Raw genomic sequence first — 25,359 nt, 5'->3', positions numbered from 1 at the left:
GGGAAATATCTTGCTTAGTTCCTCTTCAAGAATTGACTATAAAATGACTTTAGCTTACAGTAGACATAGACATTTCATGGATGTCTTGATGCTCCAACACTTGTGTGTTTCTTTTGAGTGTGTCCTAATATGTTAGTTTTAGCCCCCAGGGCTAAGGCCATATTCTGTCATCTAGTTTTAATGTTTAATAACACAAGGCTAAGCAGTGCTGTATACTAATGGCTTGGGTACATAAACACATGTGCACACACATAACCACAGAAAAATGAACAATTAGAGAGGCTGTTGGACACAATAACATTTGAAGTGTTGGGAATAACAATGGGTCAACAATGGCCATTACAGAGAAGAATGACTTTTTACAAACACACACATACACACCCACTTGGTATATTATTCCCATGGTCCAGTGAGAATACACAGGCTATAATGGCCGAGTGACAGACAGTGATTAATTGATACATCAAAAATGTGTGTGTTCATGTATGTGCACGTGTGTTAAGGTCACTACATGGTCTTTTAATTGAATTCTTGTATTTCTGTCCTGAAGGATAATGGAGAGAGCAATAGAGCAGAGAGAAACACATTGTTCTTACCCTCTCTGTGTCTGGGCCTTTATGTCTCATTATGTCTGTCTCTTCTTCATTCTCTGATTTTTCCTCCAGGGTGAAGTCAGTTACTAGTCAAAGGATTACTAGCTCCCTGCATGTAATATTTAAAAATGTCCCTCCACCATGTTTGTGTGTGCATACTGAATCCTGACAGATAACAAAATTGACTCAATAGTCCCACAGTCAAAACACAGATTGCACGAGTATACCAAGTATTTCCACGTTATTCGTATGGAAAAGTGCTGCCAGTAAACATGCACTGTTGCTTTTTTGCCATCTTTAGTAAATTAAGTAAAGATGCAATTTAGTCTGCCATGCATATAATTTTCCATTGTAAGCACTGATCACCATTGCACTGCAAGAGAGGGTCACCTAGTTCATTATCTATAGATCAATACTTAATCTGAGCCTCTGGGGAAGTTTTTTTTTATAGTTCTCTGAACTTTTAGGCATATAGGTGCAGGTTCATGGATTCTCCAAAGTCCGATGATCAATTGCACTGTATGCCGACAGGTTCACGCAAACCACCTCTACAGTCAAACTTGACAGCATCTCATAGTCTGACAGACAATGTGTGATAAAACCAAAAGAAAGATAAAAGGAGATAGGACAGCATGCCCAAGGCTTTAGTGCCACATACTTGTCAATTAAATAAACTTAATATTATACAGTAAATGTTGCCTTAAGTTTCCAGAGAAATGCTATAGAAAAACATTATAGGGGTGTAACGATTCATTCATTGCATCAGTGTATCGATTTTAATCTGTACGATCTACTTGCATCGATATTAAAAGTGTGCCGATTTTGGATCAATACGAGCAATGTTGGAGGGTCCCTTCCTCCAACATTGCTCGTTTTGATCTAAAATCGGCGTGCAAAAATTGGTATTTACAACAAGCGTTTTATGAAATGTTGCACATTTAATGGAAAGAAAATATTCTTTACAGTATGTTCCAACAAGAGATGGATGGATGACATCATGCTAAACATGGGGGCATGTGACAATTACACAAATCACATCGACCCCGACTGGAATATGAAAATCTTTGTACAAAGTGCCTGCACAAAATGGGACATCTCAAGGGGGAGATGCCCCACAGGAATATGATTGTTGCCCGTGGAGAAGCGCCGTCAAGTCCACACATTATGTGCTTTTAAGCCAAAAGCTTCCTGTGCACCACAGGTACCGGTGTGCCAGAGCGAGTTTTTAGCTCTGCTGGTGATACAGTGAATGCACAGAGACGTGTTCTGCAGTCAGGTCATACAACCAGTTAATATTTTTGAAATCTTATCTCCAGCCTTTATTTTTTTCCACTTTGAGAACTGAAGCAATCAACCTGAAGTTGCTCTTTTGTTTGATGAACAGTGCAACTAATATTGTATATACATTTTGTATTAAAAGTACAAATGTTTTTGTTTTACACTGGGGATACATTTTTATTGATATGATATAACCATATCATTATATCACAATAAAAAATGAGCTGAGGCAGCATTTTGACCGCTGTACATAACCTAAAGTTTGTTTTATTATGAAAAGCATGTCAAAATTAGAATGATTAATTTTATTATATGTTGCATGTATTTAAAGAGGCACACCAGAAATTATTGCATTGCACTTGCACAGCCCAAAAAAGGAAGCAAGATAGATTTTAATAATACTTCACTCTTTTATTTGGTTAAATAATATTGTTATTGGACTGTATCTGTTGTGTTTACTATGATTATGCACTTCATATCCATAATTAATTGATCTCCCTACAAGAAAAACTTGCAAGGAATCCTGACCTGCATCCAGTAATCGTCTCACAGATTATATTTTGGCTAAATAAAAGTTACTGTTACGATTTCTAGTCATTCAACTGAATATCGCTCTAAATGAGGATCACTACATCGAGACAATAACAGTTTTGTTGCTAACTACTATATCTACATATATTTCAGGTTGTGCATCCCTACAAACAAACAGAATGAGTGTAAACATAACTGCTTTGATAATATAGTAGTCAGCATGTTCAAAAAAAGTGGCCTCGTGGCACAACTTACCCTATCTACGGGTAAATTGAGCCACCCTCTCCTTCCCTTCTATCCATCTCCCACCTCCTCCTTTACTTAATATTCCACCTGTCCAGGTTACAAGTGAATACAAACTGCTGGGATCTCCTGCTGAGCCACTAACTCAGTGAGGTTTAGCGAGTTTTGCGATTACATTTCATTTTGGGAGGAATCTTTCTCTTTGAAAGTAAAGCTTGGCTTACCATAAATAGCTCTGCATGCTTTCAGGAACGTACTTACTGTAATCATAATCATCCAGAATCCTTTTTTTTTTTTCAAGTATATTTTTTGGCTTTATTTGATAGCACAGTGAGATAGACAGGAGAGGGGGAGGCAGAGAGAGGGGGAATGACATGCAGGAAAGGTCTGCCCGATGCGGGACTCGAACCGGGGACGCCTGCGTTGAGGACTGTAGCCTCTAAATGGGGCGGCCGCTTTAACCACTGCGCCACGCACATCCCATCATCCAGAATCCTGATTTAATAATTAGGACATACAGCCAAAATACACTCAGAGGGTGGGTGGCTGAACTTACCCCTGGCCAAATGGCTCAATTTACCCCAGAGCTACCATTTTGACTTTATTACTCCCCACAGCTACAATGGCGCACTTTCATAGGTTTACTACCTCATGTTATAGTTCATAGATACCACAACTCATGTATAAAACTAATTTATAATGATCTATTTTGGTCTAAACACAATTCTCATGAAACTAAGGATTGACTGGATTCACTTTCAAGAGTGAAAAATGTTTTTTTTGCACATACAACAATTGTCAAACCACTTCATGTAGTCCTTACCTTCACAGACTCCAAGAAATGATGCCTTCCTTCTAAATATTTGGTCACATGCTCACTTTTTCTTATGGTTTCCTAGCAACAAGGGGTGGCTCAACTTGCCCCTATGCTCAACTTACCCCAGTCTCCCCTATCGTTACACCCTTAAAGCTCCAGTTGGTAAGTTGACGAAAGTGAAAGTAAACTCCGCGACTTGGTCGGAAATTTCAAGACAATACTCCGTCAGGTCCCTTTATGAACCTCTGCCAAGCGCCCCACACACACACAGACACACACAAAGTAGCCATGAACGCACCCACAGAGGAAAAAAAAAAAAAAAAAAACATGTACCGTATCCATAGCACGACGTGTAGTAGCGGCGATTGGCTGCTCCTCCTGCTCCCTCTACCTGACTGGTGGAGAATCGTCGGGCGCGGTGGATTTTGGCAAATACGATTACAGGCTGTAGGTGGAGCCAGAGGAGTTGGATTTTGTCCTAAATTACTCATTTAATGTCTGACCATCAGAATATAGTGACAATTCCAGCAAATATGACTGAATAATTGTTACCAACTGAAGCTTTAAGTGAAGTGGATGGACAGCCCTCTACAATCACATAATGTCTAATTATGTATATAAAAGTATGCCAAATATTACTGCATTATTTCAGAGTTCTTTAAGCCAATAAAACTGTTTTTCACAGTAACACAAAAAGATAGAAAAACATACCATATAATACAAAGCAAAATATGTACAAGCAGACGTAAAAATGAACAAAAACTGCAGGCAGGCAAGCATAGACACAGAAGTTTAAACAAAGCCACGCTGAACCAAGTGAGAGCACCATCTGCAACATTTTGTCAGAAACGGTGGTCGAGACAAAGAGGTGCGAGAAAACAGAGAGTGTTCCCACCGTGTCAGTGAGTCACTGTTGCTGTATCTGACTGTTTTTGTTATATGACATGCTAAAGGGAACGATTCCTCTGCCGTCCCACGTCAGTGTAGAGTACTGATGGGCTCAGTGTTGAAACTGAATGACTCACAATAGTAGAGCTTCAGTGTGGTTGTCTTCATATAATCAGAAGCGTGTCTCTTGCTGCCCACACAGTTCACTTCTAAACTCCAGAGGGACGGTGGGTGGCTGTGAGACTCCAACAAAATGATGCTGTCTGAACAAATGCCACATACCTATACAAAGTGTGTTTGACAGAAATAAAGAAGAGTGCTTATTTTTATCACTGACAAGCATACATTTGAAACTCTGAGGGTTTTTTACAAGTTTCAAGGGTCCAAACAGTGATTATCACATCAACTCCAGAGAGGTAAGGAAGCATTTCAGGACCAAAGACAGTATATCCACAAAAGCCCTGTGTTTTTCAAAAAGTCCATTTGTGGCTCAGGTGAATCATCGGTTTGAGGATTCTAACTCAAAGGAAACATTGCTGCAACAGATCAGCTGATGCCATTTCAGAGAGAGAAACAACCAGAAACAGCAACAGGGAATACACAGAAATGGAAAATCTGTTCTGTACAAGAACAAAAAAAAAAAAAAATTGCAAGCCCTAGCGGAAATCTGGTGTTCTCATCCAAATAGTGGAGGGGAAAGTATCCCAAAGCTTCAAATTCTCCAGATAACAACACCCAACGCAGAGTCCAGTTCACTGAGCAGAGACACAGACAGAAAAATAACTCTTCATCCTTCTTCCTTTTCTCTGTCCCTCTTCCCTCTGCGCACCTCTTTGCAGTTTTATTCCTTCCTTTCTTCTTCTCCCTCTCCAGTCATCCCAGACTGGCCCCTCTCCCTCTCATCATCCCCTCCTCTGTGTTTCTCCCTCACCCTGCCTTTGTCTCCCTCTCTTTAATCTGTATGTATTGCCAGCCAGTGTCTCCATTACTCCATCCAGGGGCAGTGGGCCAGCGCTGTGGCTGATCATAGTGATCCCTCCCCGAGGAACAGTCTGCCTGACACCTGGGTGACTGCCCTGGAGGAACTGTGTGTGTGTGTGTATACATGTGTGTCAAGGGGCTAATGGGCAGCTTGAGGGGATTACCAGCTTAGCCACTGGGATTACTGGAACTTCACATACACACCCAAGCACACGCAGACACACACATTCACACACAGAGCCGTCAATACTACCAGACAGGAGAGTCATCCAAGGTATATTGGCTGACTTGTTACACCTCCCTGGTTCTCATTAGCCTGCCATCCAGAACAAACAGGGTTAAGAAGATCCAGCCATGATCAAGGCTAAGCAGGTCTCACCAGGGCCATGCACCACTCAACAGGTCCACCACACACAATTCAGCTCACTTATTTGAAGGCCATTTTAAAATTGTAAACAGAAAATGGTCCATAGCGAAACAATTTCTTTCTTCTCCTCTCGGCCTGCCTCTGCCTGTCCCCCATCTCATGTCACAATTACCTTATACATCTCAACCTTTGCCCTACTATTCTCATTACTACCTCTAATGGTTTACAGCCATCATTTCATCATTTTCAACACAAATCTCACAACAACTAAAATAACATCAGACTTCCTCACCCTATCCTTACCATTGGTTACATTAAGCAAAAATCACTTATTGATTATATCATAGATTCCAACACAAATCTTAAAATAGCAAAAACTTTCTCACATGACTATTTGAAACCGCTCTCTCCCTCCCCTCCTCCAGAAAATGGTCCATCGCTAAACAATTTCTTTTTTTTTTTGAAGAGCATTGCGTCTTACCACACAAACGTGCACATGCACAATTGCTTTGTGCATTCCCACACTATTGCACAAATGTATTCAAATGGCAGCTTCTGAGGTAGAAGCTTCACCTTCATCAAGCTCTATTAGGTAGTAAGTATTGAAATTCACAGATCACAATAGATCGTTTAATGCACATAATATAAAACTGCACCCCCCATTTTCCTTTATAAGACTGAACAGACCACTCAGAAAATGAGGGGGAAAAAAATCAATTAACACCAGTCCCAGGTGTATGAAATGCATGCAGACATAATCTCTACGGGCCACAGTGGCTACAGTATGACACAAAGAACAGGAGCTCCAAAGACTCAAGAGAGATATATCACCGGGGGATTTGACTCCTGAATATTGTACTGCACTGTTAACGTTATTGTAATGATTATAATTATAATCTGCACCAGGCTGAGCTGAAAAGAACAGAGCTGGTTATCAGCACTGAATTAATGACATTTGTAGGAAGAATTGAGAGAGAAACAGATGGGGTGGGGAGTGTGAGGGGGGGTTTGAATTAATATTGTGAAAAGAGAGAGGGGTTGAGAGACAGACATTGAGAAACAGAGAGATGAAAGAGTGAATTACATTCATTCAGAGAATGGAAGACTTAGACAGAGGACTGAGACAGATTGTGAGAAAGAGAAATGATACTGGTGACTGTGTATCAAGACAGGAATGATAATGAATTGAAAAGCTTAAATTCAGAGCTATAGACAGTGATTGAGAGAACGTAAAAATGAGAAAGAGAAATTATGTCATTTAATGGAAAGGAATGATGATGGATGAGCTAAATCCATCAATAAGTTATATTTCAATGAATATATCACCCCTTTTTCTTTCTGTCCTCCCTCATTTGTGTGTCTGTGAACTCCAACATAAAAAGCGGGCAAAAAGCAACATTTAACAGAAACTGTTAGTCACCTTGGATGCTATACTAGACATCCCTGTCTGAAGCACGAACCCTCACACCCACAGTGTTTTCGGGAACACTGTGCAAGGCTTATAATTACGTGCAAATCAAAGCAAAACCACACAACATTTTCTTTTCTCAAAGTTTTCTTGCAGTGATTGATCAAGTTGGGCACCTGATGGACACCTGCTGTGCAAAAAATGTCCTTTAAAAGTTGGTGTAGCAAGAAAGTTGTCGACACAGTTTATTTGCTGTGTCCAAGTTCTTCTCTCATAATTCTTTTTTTCTTAACTATCTTGCATAAGAGGGATATTAAACAAGGTACCCAGTTATGTTCTGTCCTTATAACAGTATTCATTACGTTGTCTGAGCAAAAACATGAGTTTCAATACACAATTGGTATAACTAAAGAAAATGTACTGCACTGGAAAATAGTAAAGTAAGTTAAAAAAAAAAATAGTTCAGATGGTGAGCTGGTCTGGGCAACATACACAGGAGAAGATGGGGAGAAAACCCTTGAAAATACCCACAAAAAGAATTATCTTTCTCTTCCTTCCTGTCTTTTTAACCAGAGCAAAGCTATTTAGATCTTTCACCACACACACACAGACACACACCTCTTAACCCCTACAGGGCAGAACTGATGCAGGAAGAGATGAAATACCACTACCTCAGGGGTAAACACACCTCAGTTCACGCTCACATAAACCGCTCCCTCATGCACATGTATACATATCTATATACACCTCTTGCTTTCTTCCTGAAAAAAAATGTACCCAACATCAAAGACCATATTTGCTTATTTTCACACCAATCACACACTGCGGTTTCCCATGGCCGTTGAATTTGTGCATGTTTTCCATCTTTGCTTGTGCACATAGGTGTCTATCTTTCTGAACACGTGTGTGTATTTGTGTATTTGAGTATGTTTGGTCTCATTGTGCAAGTTTTTACATGCGTGTATGATCTTAAATGCTGCAAGGGGTGGGAGTGGGGGTGGAGGGGACTTGGCCAGGTGTAAAATTGGTGCCGTAGAGAATTGCAGATACAAACTGGGTCAAGTCAGGAACAAGAGGCAGTATATTGCAACCAGAAACAAGTGGAACAGATTTAACAGACCCTGCCTTCTGTGACATGGAATAGTGCTTCTGATCTTTTTTTTTTCCTGCCATATGTAGTATTGCTGCTGGTCATTTTAAATCATGCCACCACAAATCTGAACTCTGTGTGTTTACTGTGTCTAGTTTCCATTGTACGAAAATGACCAATCAAACTGATGGCATCAAAGTAAATGAGCACATGTTTTAGATTCTTAGAAAATGTACAAGGGCTCGTCGACTAAAGAGGTTTCAACATTGCTGTGACAAAATAAAAGCTTGAGTTGGGTGGAGAAGTTGTGTCAGTATCAGTAGCTACATCTTCAATGCAAAAACAGAGTCACCTTGAAAACCAAACACACCTGCTGTCCAAAACTGCATGCTGTCCATTGTGTTCGAATCTACACATTGTTGATGTCTACAAATGTAAATGTCAGAGACAGCGTTCTGTGTAGCTATGTTCCAGCCTCAGCCGAGTGTACACACTTTAGACATGTCTGATTAGATGACCGGACCAGAACAGAAACAGGTGGAACCACTGCTCTTCAACTTGCTTCACAAACCAAATCCATTAATAGTCCACCCGCTACACTGATGCATTAGATATGTAAACAACATGTGTCTGGGAACAGTTTGTAATTTTTTTTTATATTCTGAAGGAGAGACATACAATTGTTTCCCTACCATACAGACTCACATAAACACATGCACACAAGCTGCACACTTCCTACTCCAAAGCACAGAGTGACTGTAACACCTCAGTCTTTGCCAACTTTGTATCAGATAGTAAAGATTTGCAAATCTTCAACACACTATAATATCAATACTGTGCCCAAGCTGCTGGGCATCGCATTGCCTACATTTTTATAAATAATTTGCATTATGTGCATTGTTTTGTTCTACATTTTATACAATAGCACTATTTATAGGTTGCAAAGAAAGCTTCTTTTGATGCCTCTGTACTGGTTATCTAAACATCCTCGCTTTCTTCTGGGGCTTTCTCTGTTTGCATATACACTTTTCACCTCCTCTACCTCTCCTCTGTACACTGTAGGAGTTTTATTCTCTGTTTCTCACCTGTTATTCATCCTTTCTGTCCTCATCTTTATGTTTTAGCAAACTCATCTGAAGTCACTGCCACAGAGATTTCTGTCAAAGATAATTCAATCTGTGTTTTGGTCACCAGAAAACTTACTATGATTGATGTGTCAATATGTCAAAGCTGTCACAGACACAGAGACAACAATGACCATAACACTGATTTACCATGTTCAGATATTAATTTTAACTGCTTAAGATTGTAAAAAATAAAATAAAATAAAAAATATTTAAATGACACAACTAATTGCACTAAGTATCCAGAGAGAGGCAGCAATGCTATAACACACCCAATCAAACTTGTCGCAAAGATTTAGTGAGTCAGTCTAATCACAATTTTATGAGATCAGAAATAGTGGCAGTCTATCCAGATCCCCCTAAAACAACTACTAGGACGGGTCAAGTAACACAGATCATGCAGACCCTGACCAAACCTAACCTATATTTTTCATTCTTCATCTTTAGTTTGCTACGTCAAGACTCTGGCCATATTAAACTTCACAAGTCACATTAGAACAGAAACAAACCAACTATAGGCCTACAACAAATGTGCATTCAGACTCAAACGAGTTACGTAACTTACGTTAAAAGCCCCTCAAATCCACATTGGTGGCAGACTGCTAGAACTATCAACAATTAGCTAGCTCATGCCGAAATTGATAGATGCTATACAACAGATACCATGCTAGCTTACACCCTCTTGAGTAGGCTGCTATGGAACCAAAGTGTTAAATAACACAAATGTTAGATTGAAAGTGTTTCCTTACTGGAGGGACGAAGTCCAAACCGAGAGTTAAGTTCCTTTGTAGTTGCGAGAAACAGTCTTTCACTGGATAGTAACGCAGCTCATTAAGCTCTCAAGGGTAGTGTTTAAGGTGCATTGAGGAAACCTCAGAAATTTGTGTATTACATCATTCCAGAGGGCTATGTAATTATATGACTTTACATAATAAATATATTAAGGAATGGGTGAGAAAATAAAGAACTAAAACAAAACAAATTAACTGAAGTGTCAATGTTTGTTATTTTTGTGGTCTATTTTGAGGTCCAATGATGTTTCTCCAAATGTTGCAGTGTTTGTTTAAAAAAAAAAGTTAATGTTGTTAACCCTTTTTACTCTATATTTACCTTCTATTAACATTCACATTCTGACCAGCAAAAATGAAAGTCTCTTACATATCTTGTGTAATTTTCTTACAGACTCATAACATGTTGAGATGCTGCTGCTGATGAAAATAAATGATGAAACATAATCTTCTACTGATGGAGTTGTACATACAGTAATAGCATCAGCATGTTACCTTTTAGACCATCCCACGGCTTCATCTCCCTCAAGTTGTTTGCTCATAGGGACCTACTCAGTAACGAGTAGCTATATGATGTTTTTGTGCACTATAACACATGTTCTTTGGGCTTATGTAATAATCTTGAAGCATGACCTGTTAGACTACACTTTCCATGACATGAGTAGTTGAAGGAAAGTGTGAATCACAAGCAATGGGTGCATGACTCACCTCGGGACTAGAGATTAAAGTCATATATAAAGCTTGTGATATCAAAGGGTGACCTTTTACTGTGAGGTGTTATACAATTCAAGTTGTTTATATTTAGTCTTCAATAGAATCTCCCTCATACCACAAACAAACCAGTAAACACTTCATTCACATCCTTCTGTTTTTTTTGTTTTTTACCTCTGTATACTATATAAAACATATTTGTAATGATTCAAGTCTGAGATTATCACTTGTTAAGACTACTGGCATGCGCCCACACAAACCTAGGTAAATGTTTTAAGAAGAGATTTGCTTGCACAAATCAAATACAGCCACTAGATGGAACAGACAGATTGACAGATTGCATTGATCAAATATTCATACAATGACCTGACACTTCTTCAGTGGTTGCTTTGTGAGGGTGACTTTGCACTTTCTTTTTTTTGTATAACATAAGTTTACATCTCAAGTCTAAGTATTTTAAAGAAAACAGCCATGACAGAATCTAAAATTCATGGACATCATCTGTTATGCATGGTGCTGCAACAGATCACATGGACACAGCATTGACAACATGTTAGGGTGAATGGTGCCAAAAAAGTGGGAACATTAGACAATTATTTAAGCTTCCATTTCTCCAGAGCAACATCATGATAATCCAGTATTAATTTGCAAGACACTTGTATAATGACAATTTTCACTAATTTTTCTTTAATAACCATCGTACAGACTATGCCTTTGCTAAACATTACATCTATTAGTCCTGCTTCTGCCCCGAATAATTATGATTTTGTCTCCACAAGCTGTCTTGATTTTGTTTTCATCAGAAATATGGGTTGCCGCATATTCTTCCTCATCGAAGTAGGTCCCCCTGGTAATACATTTTTAAATAAACCAGATTTTCAGGTCTGGGTGGGAAGCTTGGCATTATTCACAAAGGAGTCTACAAGTAGTTTTTTCCAGTAAGGGGTGCATCCAAAGCCTTTGAATTGCTCTCAATTATTCTTCTGGGACACTCCCTTATTTCCTGTGGATTGATTTATCGTTCTCCAAAGCCCCATTTAAAACATTATTTCAGAATTCTGTGACACATTTTTAGTTTCAATTACCAAAAATTTACCATGTTCACATCATTAATAACATTGTTTTTGACCTTTTGCAAAAGTTTTTGACAATAAACAACATGGAGTTGGTCTCAAATGTCATCAGATCAAATCCCATATGTCCTCCATCACAGTGTTTGCATTTCCTCCATCTGTCCATCCGTGCCCAAAACCTCTCAGACACTCTGTTGGTGCTCACACATTATTAATTCTCAGACAGACATTAAATTCTCTGATGCCTCCTTGTTGTCACACTCGTGTCTTTGAGCCCAAGTTGAGTGCTGCTACCTGAGCAGGCTTTCACATTTACTATGACAACTCATCAGTGAGTGACAGGAAGTCATTTCAAATGGCAGCTTATGACACAGGAAGACATTGGTTACAGCCACGCACAGTGACAGGACAAAAGCAGCTGAGACGACAAAAGACAGCTCGGTAAAGTCAAACAAAAAATTTCAACAAACATAGAGTTTTGTCTGTCAACCTCACAGGAAATGAATAAACAACAACAACTGAACTTTTGTTCTCTTAAAATAGATTTATGAAAATAATTCAATTAAATAATTTATTGGCAACAAAAGAAAAGAAACATCACTTGTGCATTTATTGGAGTGTATTTAAGCATTTAAGGTTGTTGAAGTATTCATTGTGACATTCTTAAGTACCTTTGTTAAGCATCTGTCACATTATCAAATGATAATAATAAAACAATATTTCAATTAAATGAAACTGAATAGATGCTTGAACCAAAGGATAACCACCAGCTGAAGAGCCAGTAACATAATGTGACAAATGACCAGTGAAGACAATTAACAGATTTAATTTCAAAATGTCACACTGTCTATTTAAGGGTCTCGGGATAAATCAAGCACACCTCAGGAGGCTCCAATATAATTTACAATGATTACATTCAAACACACTCTGTCATTCTTAACTCTGCCCCTCTGTCACCAATTTTCCTGTTTTCTTCTTCATCTCTCTTTAGTGTCTCTGTCCACACTGTTTAATGAGTATGTTAATATGTGCACTGGTATCACAGTTATGGATGGTTTATTGGATTATCCTGGTGCCCAGGCAGTCATAAAACCAAAGAGGGTTCATCCTCACACTTAAACTGACGGGGATAAAAATTAAAATAAAAAACACATAAACACTGACAACTGGGCCTAAACTTGTACAATACTATTAATAACCAGGCTGCTACAGAGAAAACCTGTATCTCTAGAAAGAGACTGGACGACTGAGAAAAATTAGTGATGAGTACAACCACTTTGTAAGGTTGATGAAAAACTCTTATCATGGGTCAAGCTGAAATGTAAAGTCCAGTCTCACAGGCAGTGGGAATGGACATAAATGTTATCCTACAAAATCATCCACTGTAGATGTAATGCAATTATGTCTTTACTGCACTGTACCCAAGACTGAAAAGAATTGAAGACATTTGTAATCATAACATAAAGTAACAAACTGCTGAATCTTTTTTCTTGCTTTCTTTTTCCCTGTTTTTTTTTTTACTCTGTTTCTCTTTATTAATGCGTCCTAATGATGACAGGTTGGTCCAGTCATGTACAAAAGTAATTAAAAGATCAACAAAGGGCATAATAAATTTGAACACTTGTGTATTTAAATTATATACTAGGAATAATTAAATAATATAATTCCCCATAATTTAAACATTTTATCAGTTAAATTAACAAAGGTCTCCCTGGGAGTACTGAGGTGGAAATTGTTACTCCAATAACATATTTATTAACTCATATTTCTTACAGGTATTACGGACTTTGCGGTTGAGGTGCCACATGGGATACCTCGGTTTTTAAATCAATTCACTTAAACAATATTACCAGTTTAAAGAAGAATAATTCAAAACACATCTATGTTTTCACACGCTTTTGAGGGAGGCTTTTGAAATGTTGTTAAGCCAGTTCTGACCCACAGTTGCAGACCAAATATTAAAAGTAGGATGACAGTGAATTTGTAATCTAAGATCCTATGCAAAATTAATGTGTTTTGGATGTTGAGGTCAGAGAGAGAGAGAGAGAGAGAGGGAGATGTGTGTGTTTGTGTGTGTGTGTGTTACTTTGATAAGTCCCAATAACATAAATCTTTATATGTTAAGTTGAAGACATGTTTAAGGGTTAAAGTGAGGTATGGTTAAATTAATTGGGGCTACAGTAAGTCTCCTGGAAAATGAAATAGTGTAAATGTCATTGGACTTGGACAAGTGTGTGGGTGTGTGGGTGTGTGTGCTTGCCTTCACAACTGTTAAGGCATAGAGAGCAAAAAGAAGCCCATCTCCATTCATCATCTCTTGTTTGTTGCACCAACACCATGAAGAGGGTGGACAGGTGTGACACGTTCCACCCCAAGTTCAAAACCCTGTGTTTGTTGCTGTCAGTAATTCCAACTCTCAAACAGAGTCAATAAATGGCTGAGGGTGGACTGCGGGGAGCTGTTTCACACTGCTTGAGTTTGTGTTTAACATGAGAGTCAGTTAATAATACGATTCATCAGCTAGACGGATGTCTAACACAAGTGCCTGCGTGCTGTGCAGAGCTGGAACATAGCTTTAGATCATGCAGCAATCTGGGAATGTGCCCTTTACTTGTTTATGAAAACTTACCACTCTTGATTAGAGTGTTTGTGGTAAAACTTATAAATAGGCATAACCGTGATTTGGGGACAAGCAGCAGGCTGAATGTTGATCAAAATTTAAAAAAATTAAAAATAAAATAAAAACTGTCATCACTGACTGATAGAATTTTTACATCTTTAGAAAAGCTGCCTTTGATTTTCCATTGTGTTTGTGTGTTTTAAGAATTATAGCCTCCTTTAGAGTTTAGAAGAGGGGTGCAGGAAAGACAAGCACATCTGAGATGTGATGCATTTCAGGCAACCCCCAAATATTCTCCCCAGCTTTAAGACTTTGGCTCACTTCCATTTTCACAGCAGTAAATTATCTGTGAGGACATTTGTTGCTCTGACCAGAAAACCAAGCCTGGAGCACTGTTTACATTTAAAGACGGATTGAAGCCTCTTGAAGAAAGCTCAAGATAAGACAAAAGAAGGAATCAACAGCTAATGGAGAGCCACAGTGGAGATGGCGCAGGCCTTAAAAGCAACAGAGAGGTTGCTGTCATGTCACGGCTGCTTTTTATCTGAGAATGGTATATTTTCCAAGATTAAATCAGCAGACTAGCCATCACTGTTTGATACCCATAATCAAGAAAAGAACTATCATGTGCGCCTTGGCTCATGTGCACTCACAGACACTCAGATATCACAAAAACCCCTTTCTTCTCAATGCCCCTCATGTCTGCTCCTCCTTAGATAAGAGAATATGTCACACTGACATACTGTAGCATTGATGGTATTGGTGTGTGGTTGTTCCTTACTCCTGTTCATAGATTTGTCATCCCTTTTAACTTATCTTTGCAAGCTGTCACATCTGGCCTCCACTGGACATCATACCAGAGAGGGTGTAAGCATGACCCACAGTTTGGCCACATATCTTTCTAAACCTCTTGCCCAGAAATCTATAAATAAGACCATTCTGGTAATTCATATTCAGTCACTGTAGTTAGTTTGTTAGTTAGCTAGTTATAGTTTATTTCGGACTGTAGCATAAGTCTACCATAGCAATTATACCAATCTTTGTTAGTCACATGTACTTTCAGCATAAAGGTTGTTGCCTGTGTTTTCTGGAGCTCATCACGTATCTGATTCCCTCTTAAAGTCAGTTTGTGGATTGCAGGTGCTGTGGACTGATCATCCAGAGAAATGGTTATTAGTTTTTATTGTGTTCACTCTGAAATTATATCGCTGGTCGAATAATTAAAAAGGTTCCGCCTGATAAGTCTTATTAACACCATATTTCCCCTAATTGGGCTAAATTTTCCCAAAGGATGAGTGTTCATGTGACATTAAACACAGTTATCTGGACAATCCTGAAAGGGAAACACATGACCTTTAGTTACATTTATAACAGAGAAAAAAAATAAAATGTGTTTGTGACGTGTGTGTATTTGATGTGCATGTGTGAGTCTGTCCGTGTGTGATCCATGTTAATCGCTTTCCATAATTACCATTTCCTTGTTAATGGATCTGACCTTTTAATCACCGCTTTGCCCCGTGTCCGTGTGCATGTGTTTATGCGTGTGGAGGAGAGGAGGAAAAGAAAAGGAAATAGAGAAAGAGAGAATGAGACAGCAGAGGTAATTTGGCTTAACTAGCGGGGCGATTGGAAGTATGCACGCCATAAATCTTCGTCACAAATGCACACATACACGCACACAAACCTATGCACGTAAATGCATGTGTGCACACACTCACGCAGCACATCATTTCCAGTTATCTCAGATAAGCAGGAAATCCTAATCAACCAATAAGAGCATAGAGGGCATCTTTCCTCTCTCTCTCTCTATCTCTCTGTCCCTCCCTCTCTCTCTCTCTCTCTCTCTCTCTCCCCCGATCTGTTTGTTCTCTCTCGTTTTCTCCCCATGGGAATCACAACAGAAATCACATAAACAGTGGCAAAATCTCATGGTCACCCTCCTCCATTCTATTCTGCTCTTTTGCTCCCTTGTTTAATTAACTCTGTATGGCAATTTGAGCACTAAAAGCCACCGGATTGTCCGAGAAAGGTTGATTATTGCAGCTGGCTGATTAGAAATTATGCCCGTTGAACCAAAGGAACATGGTTCATTCCCCACAGGGAGAGAATTGCTTTTCAGCAACCGACCAAGTATCAAGAGGACTCATTTCATCTCCCCATGACCCAAATCCCTTTTCCTCAATTGAACCAAACTAGATTTTCTTGCCCAGCCCTGCATACTGTATTTGCCTCATACATGCCTGATGTAATTAAAGAAATCCCTTTCTGACCTCATCCAAAACCCCATTGACAATGGCAGCTCCTGCCTAATGTTGACAATGCAGTTCACGATGACACTGTAGACTCTCCTGAGGTGACAGTGGATAGTCAGGCTGTAACTCATTTGGAGACTGTGAGAAATGTAAAACAGATGTGTATTCACTCTTTCTGTTGTTAGTCTTGTATGTCCAGAACTGAACTGACAAGGACAAATGACATTAAGATCATTAAACTTTCTTTTAAAAAAGATGCTGAAAATGTTGTTTATAATCTTGTGTCACCAATTTTTTTTTATTAAAATGTTGCTTTACTATAATCAGTGCATGGAAACACATGCCTCCTAACAGCAACTCTTCTGACATTTGAAGAAAATTGTGCATAATCAGCACCTTTAAATGATTAAAGAAAAGGTTTTAGTTGAGTCATTTTATGTGTTGGCTTTGGCATGTGCCCTGCAAATGAACTTCTTAGTGTCAGATTATGCTGATCTTTGCATCTTTTCAGGGCACAGAGCTGGTATTTTTCTTTTCTTGTGTCAGGTGGAGCTATGCAGAGAGAAGCACACACTCAGGAGAGGCAAACAAGACAAATGATTTGGTCCTCTAAGGGGATAGAGTCCTCAGATGCACCCTCATATTGGCACATTTTGCAATTATGACCTTACATCCCACTTTGCATAAAGACATGAAACAGAGCACTGCTGTTGCTCAAACAGCCTCTTAGTGGGGTCCCTGATGATGTACACTGTAGCTACGTAGCATCAACTCATTGTCTGCATTTGAATATTTTAAGGTACAAGTGATAATTGTAGCGTCAGCCAATAGTCTACATGGGTTGGGAGGAATCTGCCTTTGATGAATTTCTTTAGCTAGGGATTCCTACAGTCTAGGATTGCCACTGCAGACATACAGATTGTGAGAAGAAACTTGCCCTGCCTTGGAGAAGAGATGGAACCAGCAAAGCCACACACATGATATTTGCAAAGAAAAAATAATTAAAGAATTAGTCCCAGATGACATGACATGCTTTTTGTTTGTTTGTTCCACAGAATGACCTGTGAAGCCTTACTAAAGGATCAAACACAGCAGCTAGTCTGTAAACAGTTGTGTTGAGTCATGTTGTTAATGTACACAATTTTGCCTTCCTGGTGGAGTTTTAGAACAACAAATTGTTTCTTGTTATGTTATCAAGTACTGTACCCCATGCAAAAAAACATTACTTCAGATGTGGAGAAGAGAATAGAAGAGGTGACATTAAGTTATTGTGAACCAACTTGTGTAACGTCTGCTAAAAACATCAGTATCAACCTAATGATTAGTTTTTTGTCATGTGACAATCAAACAACATTCCAATAGACGTCACTCATTTCACAGTTAATTGAATAACGTAATAGTTTAATTGCAGGGTTAAAAGAACATGGTGAATGTGAACAGTCACTGACAGATATTATTAGGCACTACTGATTGCCTGATAAAATCGTAAGGCAAGGAAATTTTAATAGCTTATCTGAAATGAGTTTCTTTCCGGGTACTGTGTTTCTTTCTAGAAGAGCTCAATAAAATAGTTCAATAACTAAAGGGAAACCACAGTGGCACTGATTGAGCCTTGGCAATTTGTGAAAGACAGCACCCTGTTGCTATACAAGGTCATTTGTTCCGCTGCAGTGGTGTTGCTTGAGAGAATCCAGCCCAGTGCTGATAACATCTTGTCAATGTGTGTTGAAACAACATGCATTTGTGTTGGTTTTAAACAGGATGTGCTTTCTAAATATGTATTCACACGAAAACACTGTTACACCTACTATATACACCCCCCTTTTTATTCTCAGGGGTTTTCCCCCCCTGACTTCTCAGTCCTTAACGTTTGATCGTGTAGACATATTCACTTATTATAGCTCATCAGTAATTGGCAAAAACAAAGAGGAGTATATTTTCATAGCTTCCGCTTAAAGAAGTAAAAACTGGCTGCACATCAATTGTAACCTAATAAAAAGTAATGGGCTATATGTCATTACAGGTGCTTGTGCTGTGCTACTTTTTCATGGAGATTATAGGATGTTGATCACAAGCAATTTACTGTGAAAGTAGTCTAAATAAAATGCTGTTGTAATTAGTTTAAAAGCTTTCTGCCATTATGCTGTTACATAATGGCATCAAAAGAATTTGTCAAGCCACAAAACACTTCACACAAAAGCAGTAATAACTTTTCACTGTTCCTACCTGGTCCTGAAGTTAGCAGGGTGGGGATGCCCATCATACAAGGACAAGAAGTCGTATTCTTCCTCTATGGCGAATGACAGGAAGATGAGCTGGATTCTGCTTCCTTCCTCCCCGACGATGACCCAGGTGCAGTTTGCACCATTGGGATAGCCATAGGGAAAACCTGGCGATTCTATACTGCCGTTACGGCCTTTCATTGTACCGCCACATGTGTAGATAAAACCTGGAGGGGAGAAAAGAGGAATATATTGTTGGTTAAAATGAGAAAACAGAGGACAGAGATATGAAAAAGACAAGCAAGGAAAGAAGGAAGAGAAATATATGAGTGTAAAGAAAGCAGGACACGACAACACAAACAACATCAAAATGACACAGAAGTTAACATTTTGTTTTAGCACACGTGACTGTGTTGAAACTGAGGAGCATGTTCATATAAGGAAAGACACACATGCACTATTAATTGCGCGCATGTGCACACACACACACACACACACACACACACACACACACGCTCTATATCCCTCTGAACTCAACAGCACTACATGATACTACATGTGCTACTCCACATTTTTTTCATAAATGGAGTGAACAGTGATGACCTGCTGGCCGAGTCCAATATTAGTGGTCGATTATTCAAAGGTCAGAGGGGCTAAAAGTGCCAGTCTGGTGCTGAAGTATTGTATTGCTTTACATCACTCTAAGAATAAGCCATAAGCCAGCAGCTACTGTATAATCATGGTTTGGAGTTTCAGTCTACTCATTCCTCCTTTCATTCATTTCAGCTGTTTGTGGATACCTCTCCCTCGTCCCCTCCCACCTGCTCACCTGTTTCCCTTTTCCTGCACTTGCTGCCAGGTTATCCTCATGCCACATGCCTTAGCTTTCCAGCCCTCTGTGCTTTGCCTGCCTGTTTTGATCCTAATCGTGGTTTGGACCTTGCCTGTGTTTGCTTTTGGATGCCCCAGCCTGACTCACTTTACTTTGTTTGCCTGCGTGGATTATTCTATCTTTTACGTCTATTCAAAACCATAGCAGCTTTGATCAGTACAGTAGCCTATGTCCTGCTTTTCTGATGCCGATGTCCAATTATATAGAAATTGAATACCGTGCATATGCTATATAAAGCCCAAACTATTGAATAAAGTATTCAGCCTCTGTAGTTTATGGTACTGCTACAGTAGGAACATAATCTTCTCTCTGTCCTCCCCCACATCAAGGGCACAGGGCAGCTGCTTCAGATCAGCACCCTGGGAGCTGGTATTCACATTCAGCATGGATTGCTTGAACCCAGGTCCTCTGACTGACTGGAAACTAGGCTGCCACTGAGCTACTCTTCCACTGGACCTAATAGGTGAAATCAATAACAGACCAGCTGTCTCTTGGATCCACCTCCTGTGCCTGAGTAGGATCAGAAGCTGGCTATTTCTTTTAGATTTTGCAAATCAATCGAATACCGGACAACAATGTGTCCATTAACGTCAGCTTCGACAAAGCATTAACATGAAGAAGGATATAAACACGTTTAAAGAGATACACATCTACACACACTGTGTCATTCAGAACGAGAGAAACGTTAGTAATGATGCAGATGCAAATTCTTGCACACAATGCTATGCAGCATCAAAGGAAGTTAATGATTTCTTTAGGGAGGAAGGCGGTAAATAGCCTACTAATAGATCATTATGAGAGACTGTAGGTTTTTGAATATGGGTCTGAGCATGCGGGGGCAGGCTGAGGAGGAGGAGGAGACACTGAGAGAGAGTAGGAGGAGAGGACCAGATGCAAAACTAACAACTAAATTAACTGCAACAGGTGTGAGGCTGACTTCTCTCAGCACAAGACAGCAGCCCAGCATGCATTTCAACACCTCCATTACTGCAACTGATTCCAAGTGAAGGTGACAGTACTGGATCTCCATGCACTAATGAATGATATTCATTATTTTCTAAATCAGGTGCCTTTTATGCAGGACACATATGGTTTAAATGGTGGATAACGGTGGATAATTTGTTCACAATGAGAACTGTAACTTTACAGCATCGCAGTATAAACATAATGAGTATTTTTAAATGGATTGTTAATGTGAATAACACTTTCACAGGCTGCTTGTGCTGATAAATTAAAAGTGAAGCTAATTCTGCCTCTGTACTTATTCTAAATCTCCCCAGGTTACAGTGCTTGCTAAATGCCTAAATTGTAAAATGTAAATGCAATTGATCTCCTTGGACTTAACAGTTCACATCAGGATCATTATCTTCTCCCTTTGATCTTAATGATCCCTTTTTTATATCAAACACACCACAGGTGTTAGTTGAAAACCTTGGAGTGTCCAGGAGTGAAGTGAGTCCAAAGCATTTTTTGCGATGCTCTCATCGATCCCCAATGGAGAAACTCTTCACTTCTTCCACTCCGCAGGGGAGTCAGACTGCAGAGTCAGCTTAAAGAGCAGGAACCCTCAGAGCTGGTGGGGATTTAACATCATCCTACTCAAGGACACTACAGCAGAGAAGAAACTCTTATTTTGGTCTTGATCCTGCAGTATGCTGGATTTTGTTATCCAAAGCAGCTGTGTGTTATTTGCCTGTTTTTTCTTTTGTCATACATAATCAGTATGTAATTCAGCTCCTCAGTTTTATATCTCTGGGAATTAAGGAGATCTACAATTGCGTTTGATGCTGTAGCAGCCTTTGGTGTATTATTTGAAGTTTAAATTCAAGTGTTTAATTGAAAATTGCTCCTTCTGTGTGTTTAAAGTCCTTGAACTCCTAGGCCTTAATTGATCTCCTCTGAGTGCAAAGCTCAAATCAGGAAGATCATCCCCCTGCCTTTCATGTTTATGGGCCTTGTTATTTTCCATGGCAGCCAGGGCCACAGGGACAGCAGGGTGATCCCGCTGGATGCTTTTTCAACCAATTATCCAAGACAGAACTCCAACCAAAAACTGTGTGTGTCTCGACATGCATGTGTGCGAGTGAGTCTGTGTGTGTCTGTCCAGCCTTCATTTACGCAGACAATTCAAGGGCCATCACAGTGACGAATATAATGACCAATGGCAGTCTGAGCTGCAATTAGGGGCTGGTATCTCTGTCCCTTCACAACCAATCACAGGTGAGATGCTGAGGGACCGGGAGGGACAGGCAGAGCCATTAAGAGGCACACAGCAAAGATAGCACACATATGAACACACACACACAGATAACATTGTCGTGGAAATTTTGGTTCTGCTGGGGGAGAGTCAATTTTCCACCACAACATTTAGAATATACAGGACTGACATACACATTCCTGACATACACTATTTTTGTGTCAATTTGCCTAAAATAAAACTATGGGCTAGAGATACCACTGCCAACCCTGCCTGTCTTTTCCCCCTATAGAACTCTGCAGATAGAAAACTGGGTACAGCACAGGAAGAAAAAACAACCTATTGAACTGCCACTACCATCTTGGCCCAGATCAGAAAGGGAAGATCCACACGGTTCCCGAGAGGAATTCAATTTTATGATCAAAGTTTAGGGGGATTTACGCTCCAGAAATCACAGGTTCACCCGAGGACACCAAATATTCACACATTCAAAGAAAAAGGCAAATATATCAGAACCTCTATCCGAGGTATTTCATTTTTAATGAACTATGTGATGGAATAGATAAGGTTCAAGCTTTCAATAAAATCACTGATACTGTATGCTGGCACATGGATTATGGCTACTATGGATATGGGATCTTAATGTAACATTGTTCATGATGAAGGCATAGACGCTTTGAGATATTATCTTAAGTCGATGCCAGTTGCTTTAATGCCTCAAGTGAGCTGACTATCAAACTGATTGAGTGCACACATTAAGGGTGTACTTTACAAAGAAGGAAGAAGGCACTGCTGTAAAGTTGCAATTTTCCTCAGATGGTATATTGATGATGTACTGTGATTTTTTTTCTCAAGAGAGGCGATTGAATTTTTCATGTCTACAGCACATGAATATTATTAGGAAGCATCACAAATGTCTTGGGTTCACATTCTTTAAAAGAATGAAAAAAAGTATCCATCAAAACCCATGGATTGGAACACCACCATTATTCAGTGGATGCCAGGATTTCCTGCAGCCAAATACACAGAGTGATTGATGCATATGTGACTGAAATCAAGATTTTGTAATCCAGTCTGTGGACAAGCAGCGGATCCTCGAGCAGAAGGGACAAGACTCAGGATAAAGCTCACACTGAAGGCTTGTTTCTGGAGAAGACATCAACCGTTCTGCCAAAACACAACAGAACACACACAAAGGCCTAATTGTACTGTATAGGAGTCTACATATTAACTCTAATAGTATTGGGACTCAGGGATGAGTTGTGGTTATGTAGCTACCGACAGTCAGATGGTAGCAATTTCTCAAAAGCCCCTTTACAGTTTTAACAATCCTGGGGAACTTCTGTGGGGATGTGGCTCAAAAACATCATATTCCGAACAGCAAAAAAAAAAAAATCCTTCTTGATGTAGTGCATTTTTAAAGTTGAACCACCAACCATGTTGTGTCCAGCTTTTGGGTGTCTCCTGTGAATGTTTTTGTATTAAGTCGGTCAAACTAAGAGAAAACTGTGAGGCAAGGTAGTAATGTGCAGCTACTGATACCACCGTACCTTCTGACTTGTTTGGCTACATTTCAACTAATGATATCCACCTTTAAATGTTTTAAATCATCTTAAAATCCTTAAGAATTTAGAAATGAACCCCCCGTTTTAGAGCCAATAGTCCACTCAAGAAAACATGATATGACCTCTGAGTGCTCTGAGTTTTATCTGAACTTAACAGATTGTGTAGTGTCTTAGAACAAATGAAGTAACTTCATTAAAATGAGAAGCTGGGATACAGAATGGCGTGAATACAGAGTGAAAAGGGGACAGAGGGACAGAGATGGAAAGCAGAATAAACAGAGAGAAAAGGACAGATTTCCCCTCGTTCATCATTGCACAAAGAATGAAAGGATGATTTAAAACTCATCACTCAGAGGGACGGAGGCGAGAGAGAGAGACAGGGAGAGAGAGATACAGAAAACGAATGGAGAGGGGAGACAGAAGGACGGAGAGAGAAACAGCGAGAAGGAGAGACAGGGGTAAAAGAGAGACTAATTATGCTGACTACCAGACCGAAACTGACAGCCCCTCAACACACACACACTCACACACAGCCTTGTACATCTATCTTTGTGGGGACCCATCATGGACATAATGAATTTCTTGGTCCCTTACTCTGACTTTATTGCTGCAGCTCCAGGCCTATCCCTAACCTAAACCTAATTCTAACTCTAAGATAAAACCAAGTCCTAACCCTTAAACAGCCATTTAAACCTGTGGGCTGCAACGTTTTGATTCCTGCAAAGCTGTCCAGACCTCACAAGTATAGGGCTTCAGACCCTGTTCAAGTAGCAAAACAAACCAACACACACATCTTAATGAACACCCTGAGCACCTTAAACCTTTCGGTCATTCTTCTGTTTTCTTAGTTCATCATTCTTAACCTTCATTCTTCTCCCCTGATTTCTCTCACATAAAAAGCTTCCTCTCCAGCACTGACCTTTCTTGTTAACCCCTCCTATGACCCTACCGATTCTGCTTCCATTTGCCACTACACATTCTCTGTGCTGAAAAAGAAACAAACGTAGCATTTGGGCCTCTGTATTTATTCATTGTTAGCGATTATATGGCTTGAACCAAATTGGCTAATGCATAAAAAAGCGGTGACTGCTCTGATCTGCACAATCCAACATGTGGTCATACATAAGAAGAAGAAGAAGCAGTGAGTTTTAGTGATATTTTTGTAACTGCTGTGTACATGGGTGAAATGGTCCGAGGGGACGTTTTTATACTGTTTAGTAATCACCGCTGGAATCCATGAACAGAGAGCACGTGTGTTTAATACTCAATTTTGGGCGAGGCTTCGTTTAAAGCGAGGCTTTCCCCCCCAAAGACTTCAACAGAGATGCTAATTGGCAAACAGTGAAAGATCTGTAGTTGGACCGGGTAGCTTCCAGGTGTGAATATATGCACTGGTACTAATGAGGAATAGGGTTTAGCTGGAAAAGAGCATGCGTGCTCAGCAAAACCTTGCCTGGATAAAAGAAGCTTAAAGACAAAGAAGAAAATCTGCTTCTTGAATTGAGTGGATTTAATGAACCCGGGTTGCAATATAGGGTTGATCTCTTTCCTCAAAGCAATATCTCATCTTGAATGTCTGAGATAATGTGCTGCAAAAAACCCCTTCCAAAAAAACACAAGCTTAACAAGTGGCTTATACTGGAAATTGTCACACCACTTTCAAGACAGTGCACTTTTGACTTGTTATAGACACAGTGCCTAAAAATGTAGTCAGGGTGC

General features: G+C 39.6%; 1 protein-coding gene across 1 annotated transcript in view; it reads right to left on the bottom strand.

The window, feature by feature from the left end:
• csmd3b (CUB and Sushi multiple domains 3b) overlaps window positions 1–25,359 on the bottom strand; it is a 328,749-nt gene that overhangs the window by 237,574 nt on the left and 65,816 nt on the right. The window contains exon 3 of the mRNA XM_085791506.1: window positions 18,991–19,213. Within this exon, the coding sequence (XP_085647632.1) occupies window positions 18,991–19,213 (223 nt within the window). The remainder of the gene's footprint in view (window positions 1–18,990; window positions 19,214–25,359) is intronic.

The sequence above is a fragment of the Trachurus japonicus genome, chromosome 11, assembly GCF_045865225.1.
Source record: "Trachurus japonicus isolate A0001 chromosome 11, Traja_1.0".
NCBI lineage: Eukaryota > Metazoa > Chordata > Actinopteri > Carangiformes > Carangidae > Trachurus > Trachurus japonicus.
Note: the sequence above shows the minus strand (reverse complement) of the source record. Positions and strands in the feature narration are given on the sequence as shown.